Below are 7,076 nucleotides of genomic sequence, written 5' to 3'. Positions count from 1 at the left end.
TGTTGTTGTTGTTTTTGTTTTTGAGTTTGAGTCTCACTCTGTCACCCAGACTGGAGTGCAGTGGCCGCTCCCTCGACCTGCTGGGCTCTGGAGATCCTTTCGCCTCAGCCTTCCTAGTAGCTGGAACTGCAGGCATGCGCCACCACACCCAGCTTATTTTTTGATTTATTGTAGAGACGAGGTCTCGCTAAGTTGCCCAGGCTGGTCTCGAACCTGTGGGCTCAGGCAGTCCTCTCACCTTGGCCTCCCAAAGTGCTGGAATTCCAGGCTGAGCCACTGCATCTAGCTGTGTGTGTGTGTGTGTTTAAAAAAAACTGATCATTTGTTGTGCAAAGTTTCTCACAGTCTTGATTTTGTCATTCTCTGATTTTGACATGTTCCTCTGGTCCCTCTATTTTTTGTCAACTGGATGTTAGAGGCGGGTGCTTGATCAAATTTATGTTTTGTTTTGTTTGTCCCTTGTTGGTGTCCTGTACTTTCTTCAGGGACTTTATAAAGTCTGCGTGTCTGGTTTTTTGCTTTTGTGATTGTGGTAGCCATAGCTGCTTGAGCGTTGTTGAGATCATTATATTTTATCTAGGGTTCTTGTAGGATTGACTTAGTATTCATTACACTCTTTGACCTTTCTGGCTTCCAATAGTTTTTCTGTTTTCCTTGTATCCTGGATTACTTGTCCACAGTTTCCTTCTGTTTTTCTGTGTGCACGTTAAGTGTTTTATGTTCTTTAAGGTTGTGTCTTGGTTACTCTTCTCACTCTGAATACAAGTACTCCTTGTGTGATTTTTTTCCTTGGTTTAGTTAACCCCTTCTACTTGGATTATCCAGAGTTTCTAGCTCAGACTCCAGAATCTAAGAATCTAATCCAGAAGCTAAGCTCCAAAATCAAGTCTCTAAAGCTTATTTGGTGTCCTGAAGCTTTTCAGGGCTGCTGGATCCTCATATTCTTCTGCCTTCTTTCCTACCTCAGTGAATACTACTTATTTGTCTTTTATCCATCTTCCCCTGAAAGGCAGTGCAGATTAAAGGTTAAGAACTCTGGCTCTGGAGCCAGACTACCAGTCTACCTGGGTCTGTACATTTTGTTGACTATTTATTAGATAGCTATTCTTGGGCCACTTACCTAACTTTTACATGCCTCACCTCATCTGTAAAATTAGGCTAATGCTGATTCCTACCTCGTTGGCTTTTATGGCAATTTAGAAAGTTAATATATTCAGAGTACTTAGAATATTCAGTTACTGTTAGTTGTTATCATGACTATTACTCCTCCTTCTATTATCTGACCTAATATGTTGATGTCTCAGTACTTGATCCTTGCTGCTACTTTTCCTACATTTCCTTGTCATCCAGTCCTGTAGTATACTATCTTTAAGCTGAGTAAATCAAAGGTTTATGCTCTGGTCTTGTAGATTTGAAATATATGGAATCTAGAGGACCTCAGCAGATCTTGTAGGAAGGCTTAATGATAGAGGACTACTTAGTGCTGTCTTGGGCTAGGTATAAGAGCTGGGCCTTTATACCTTCCTCCTTAGTCTTTGGAGGTACGTCCCTGCAGGATGGGGGTGTAACCTTGGGTAGAGCCACACTCTTCAGCCAAGAAGTCTTCATTAGTGAAGGCTCAGCTGATGGTACTGCCAGCAGCTAAAGTATTTAGTAAGTCCTTTACTCTAAGGGGGATGTTGAAGACATATCACAGCATTCACTACACTTCTGCCATTTCCCTTGTCTCCATAATGGCTTGGCCATGTACCTAGTTTCTTGAGTTAGGATTCATTTTTTTATTCCTCTTCCTTCTCCCCTCAATTCTGTTGAGATGTTTTCTATCTTCAGAATGTATATGTCAGACATCACTTTCTTCCTAATCTCTGTTACAATGACATTATTCTATTATCGCTCCACTGGCTTCCCAGGTGGTCTCCTCACCTTCATTTTTGCCCCTTGCCCACCTCTTCCACACAGCAGAGAACAGTCTTATACCTTAATATGATCTGGTCACTCTTTTTTTTTGAATCAGAATCTTACTCTGTTGCTCAGGCTGCACTTTAGTGCTACACTCATGGCCACTGCTGCCTCAACCTGCTGGGCTCAGGCATTCTTCCATCTCAGCCTTCCAAGTAGCTGGAACCACAGGTGCATGCTACCATGCCTGGCTAATTTTTTGATTTATTGTAGGGAAGCGGTCTCGCCATGTTGCCTGGGTTCGTCTCCAACTCGTGGGCTGAGGCAGTCCTCTCACCTCAGCCTCCCAAAGTGCTGGGATTATAGGTATGAGCCACTGCCTCTGGCCTACTTTCAACTTTCCTGTCCTTTAGGTCACAGCTTAAATGTCACTTCCTCAAACCCCACAGAGAAGCAGAAGACTCTTGTCTCCCTGTTTACTTCCCCCGTCCTTATATCATGTTGTTGTTTGTCTCTATTAGAGCATTTACCACATTTCTTTTTTATTTTTATTTGATTTAGGGTCTCTGTCATCCAGACTGTAGTGCAGGGGCTCAGGCGATCCTTCCTCTTCAGCTCTGGAGCAGCTGGGACCACAGGTGCACCTCCATGCCTGGTTAATTTTTTGATGTTTTTTTTTTTTTTTTTTGTAGAGGCGAGGTCTCAATATGTTGCTTAGGCTGGTCTTAACTCCTGGGCTCAAGTGCTCCTCCTGCCATGGCCTCCCAAAGTGCTGGGATTACAGATGTGAGCCACTGTGCGTGGCCCTACCACATTTCTGATGTTAGAAGTATTCTGCTTCTTTGGTATGTGTTCTCCCTTTAGGATGTACGTAAACTCCATGCTGGCAGGAGCCATGTTTGTCTCCTTTACCTTTTTTAGCATCTAGCACAGCACTTTGCATATAGTGGGCACCTGATATCTGCAGAGTAAATGTATTAATTTATTGAGCTATTGGAGCTCCCTTACTCTCCTGTCCTGGTAGCCTATCTTCAGTTGGGAACCTGGGAATCAGTTTATACATCTTTTTCCTCATCGATTCTGTTCAGTCACCAGTTCTCACTTCATATCTTGCTCCAGTCTCTTTTCCATCAAATATCATCCTAATTCTTTTTTTTTTTTTTTTTTGAGTTCAAGTCTCACTCTGTCACCCAGGCTGGAGTGCAGTGGCATGCTCATGACCACCCCAGTGTTGACCTCTGTGCTCAGGTGATCCCTCTGCCTCAGCCTTCCAAGTAGCCAGAACTACAGGCATGTGCTACCATGCCCGTCTAATTTTTTGCTTTATTGTAGAGATGAAGTCTCGCCAAGTTGCCCGGACTGTTCTCAAACCCATGGGCGCAGGCATTCCTCTCACCTCGGCTTCCCAAAGTGCTGGGATTACAGGCATCCTAATTTTTAACATTGCCACACAGTTGGTGTACCTAAAAATATAATTGGCCATTCATTTTCCTGCTGAAAAGTCTTGAATTGTTTCTCATTGTCTATAGGGTGAAAGTCTGAATTTCCTAGCTCTGTGTACATGCCTTTTACCATCCTTTCCACTCGTTTCCAGCTGTGCTTCCCCGTGTACACTATGTTCTAATAGTGCTGATCTACTTAAGGTCATTCTGAATGATCTGCTGTTCTCTTCCTCCACATTGTTGACATAGTCTTCTACCCTTCATCTTCCCTCTGACAAACTGACATTGTCTAAAACCTAGAGTGATTACTCTAGGTTTTAATCACTCTCATCTGTGTTAATTCGATACCAGGTACATATTACTACTGCTTATAGCTCCCTGCTGTACCTGTTTATGTACCTGGATTCTTTGTGGTCATAGGTGGCTGTTTGCCTTGTGTGCCCATTACTTATGGAATCTCATATGCAAAAGATGCTATGTGAAATTTTGTACAACCAACCCACTCATTTTACAGATGAAGAAAATGAGGTCCAGAGAGATAGGGGACTTGTCAAAGATCATCCCCTAATTTGGTTAAAAGCAATCATTAGTAGTGTCATTTGCCTATTGGATATCTTGTACTTTTCTACCTATTTAACTTTGTTTTTTGTTTTTTTGAACAAGGCTACTGTAGATACAGTTTTGAGCTCTGGAGTCAAACTGATTCTGAAGTCCTGATTCTGGTGTTGGCCTTGGGCAAGTTACTTAACCACTTCAAGTTTCAGTTTCTGCAACTGTATAATAGTAATAATAATAATTCCTTTATACTGTTATTAATGCAAAGAGTAAATCAGATCATCTTAGTAAAGGGTTTTAGAACAATGCCTGGCACAAAGTAAGCAGTAAATGTAATCATTATTGTTATCATTAGCATCTGTTGTAATTTATTGCCAATATTATATCCTGGAAAGACATGGGATCTAGTTGTCATTACAAGCTGGGTTTTGTTCTCTTATAGGCAAGCTGACTGATAAAACAGCAAGCATTTTCCAAGGCAACCAAATGAAACTGAAGCTGGTCAATATCCAAAAAGCTAAAATCTCTAGAGCTGCATTCATAAAAGCCTTCTGCCATCATAAGCTCATTGAACTGGATGCTACTGCAGTACACCCTGACCTCCCAATTCCAGACATCGTAAGAGGACTCTGCAGCAATAGCTGGATTCAACAAAACCTCCAGTGTCTCCTGTTAGACTCGACCAGTGTTGCTCAAGATTCAAGATTACTGTACTTTGGTCAGCTCACTGGTCTTCGCATTTTAAGTGTTTTCAATGTTTGTTTTCATACTGAAGATCTGACTGATGTTTCTCAGTTACCAAGACTAGAAAACTTGGATATTTCTAGTACTTTGGTCACTGATATCTCTGCACTACTTACCTGTAAGGATCAACTCAAATCTCTCACAATGCACTGTCTGAAAAGCTTGACAATGACCAAATCACAGATTCTTGCAGTCATTAGAGAACTTAAATGTCTTCTTCACCTTGATATTTCTGATCACAGACAACTCAATTCAGACCTAGCTTTTCATTTGCTACAGCAGAAGGATATCCTGCCTAATGTTGTGTCACTGGATATTTCTGGGGGAGCTGGCATCACTGATGGAGCTGTAGAACTATTTATACAGCAGCGACCTGAGATGCAGTTTGTGGGACTGTTGGCTACGGATGCTGGTTATTCTGACTTCTTTACTACAAAGCAAGGCTTGAGGGTTTGTTCTTTTTAAAAAAAATTTTTTTTATTTTCAAGATACGAAGTATAATTCAGGGTTAAGTATACAAATGTTCATTATGCAGGTATCTTTTTGATGAGGTGTGCACCCCTGTCCCCCCGCAGAATCCCACTACTGCCTATCCCACCACCCGCCCTGAGGGTTTGTTCTTATTTGAAATACGTTTTGTTTCATTTCTTTGGAACATTATTAAGCAAATATTGTATACCTGAATCTGTACTAGGTGTTAGGGTACCAAAGGAAGCTAAAAAAAAATTCCTTAAAGAGCTTATTTAATAGTTAACAATTATTGTGCACCTACTGTGTGGTGGGTTGTGAGAATATAACGTATTCTCACAACCCACCACACAGTAGGTGCACATATAGTCCTGGCCTCCATGGGCCATTTATACATTACCTCCTATGTGCCAGATGCCATGATGTCCATGTTTTCTCCTTTATTTTTTTATTTTTTACTTATTTTCTAAGTTGAAAAACCATTTATTTCACTGGAAAGAAAAAAGTAATCCAACTCTATAGGTCTAGTCTTTGAGCCAAAGAGACCCAGGAACAATGAGACTCTCATCAAGGTCATTCCCAATCCAACACCCAGCGAAGGCAGGAGGCAAGGAGGAAACAGCACAGCCCCCACCAGTTTCTGCACTCAGTGACGCCTGCTGGGAGAAGAGAACATGAATGGGAGGCTACAGAAGTACTGGACAGGAAGAACAGGAAAATAGGCAGGAAAGGAAAGGAAGAGAAAGTCTGAACTTAGGAAGGTAAATTAAGGTCCATGGTTCCTGAGGAACTGAACGCACAGAGCCGAGAACGTCCTGGAGATGGGGTACCACAAAGGGTGTATTGTTTTCTCCTTTAATCCTCCCATTTTATGGATAAGGAAATGGAAACTCAGGGAAGTTTAGCTACTTACCCACATTTGTGGAACTAACTATTAAGTGGAAAAACTGGCACCTGAGCCCAAGTCTTTATGACTCTAAAACAGGGCAATTGCATCACTGTGTTCTTTACCTCTATTGAGAGCTGAATATAATTGATAGGATAGGTGATCAACATGGTTAACATTTTTTGAGTTGGAGTCTCACTCTGTCGCCCAGATTGGAGTGCAGTGGCCGCTCTTGGCCACCGCAGCCTTGACCTGCTGGGCTCTGGCGATACTTCCACCTCAACCTTCCAAGTAGCTGGAATTAAAGGCATGCACTACCATGCCCGGCTAATTTTTGATTTATTGTAGAGATCAGGTCTCGCCAAGTTGCCAAGGCAGGTCTTGAGCCCGCGGGCTCAGGCAATCCACTCACCTCAGCCTCCCAAAGGCACGGGATTATAGGCTGAACCACTGAGCCCGGCTAATAAAAGCAATTTTAAAATGAGCATTTAAGAGAAAAGTATTGAGCACTACTAATGTTACTTTTTTTTTTTGAGTTGGAGTCTCACTCTGTCACCCAGACTGGAGTGTAGTGGCACGCTCCTGACCACCTCAGTCTCGACCTGGTAGGCTCCGGCGATCCTTCAGCCTCAGCCTTCCAAGTAGCTAGAACTACAGGCGTGCGCTATCACGCCTGGCTAATTTTTTTGATGTTATTGTAGAGATGAGGTCTCGCCAAGTTGCCCAGGTGTGTCTCAAACCGTGGGCTCAGGCAATCCACTCATCTCAGCCTCCCAAAGCACTGGGATTACAGGCTGAGCCACCGAGCCCGGCTCTAATGTTACTTTTACAAATACATTTAAATATATATGCTCAAGAGTACTCTTTTTGTTGTTTTTTTTTTTAAAAAGTGTTTTTTTTTTTAAAATGTCTGTTATGCATTGTAATCACTTTGGAAGCCTGCATCCTGTTCCCCAGAGATTCACTTGGTCTGGGATTTTGCCTGAACATTAGGATTTTAAAACCTCCATGTAGCCGGGCTCGGTGGCTTAGCCTGTAATCCCGTGCCTTGGGAGGCTGAGGTGAGTGAATTGCCTGAGCCC

General features: G+C 42.5%; 1 protein-coding gene across 1 annotated transcript in view; it reads left to right on the top strand.

Moving 5' to 3' along the window:
- ZYG11A (zyg-11 family member A, cell cycle regulator) overlaps nucleotides 1–7,076 on the top strand; it is a 66,247-nt gene that overhangs the window by 18,398 nt on the left and 40,773 nt on the right. Inside the window, exon 4 of the mRNA XM_021710858.1 lies at nucleotides 4,339–5,090. Coding sequence (XP_021566533.1) covers nucleotides 4,339–5,090 — 752 coding nt within the window. The remainder of the gene's footprint in view (nucleotides 1–4,338; nucleotides 5,091–7,076) is intronic.

The sequence above is a fragment of the Carlito syrichta genome, unplaced genomic scaffold, assembly GCF_000164805.1.
Source record: "Carlito syrichta isolate Samal-C Ts95f unplaced genomic scaffold, Tarsius_syrichta-2.0.1 Scaffold301618, whole genome shotgun sequence".
Taxonomy (NCBI): Eukaryota; Metazoa; Chordata; class Mammalia; order Primates; family Tarsiidae; genus Carlito; species Carlito syrichta.
This window is presented reverse-complemented; position numbering and strand designations above follow the sequence as displayed.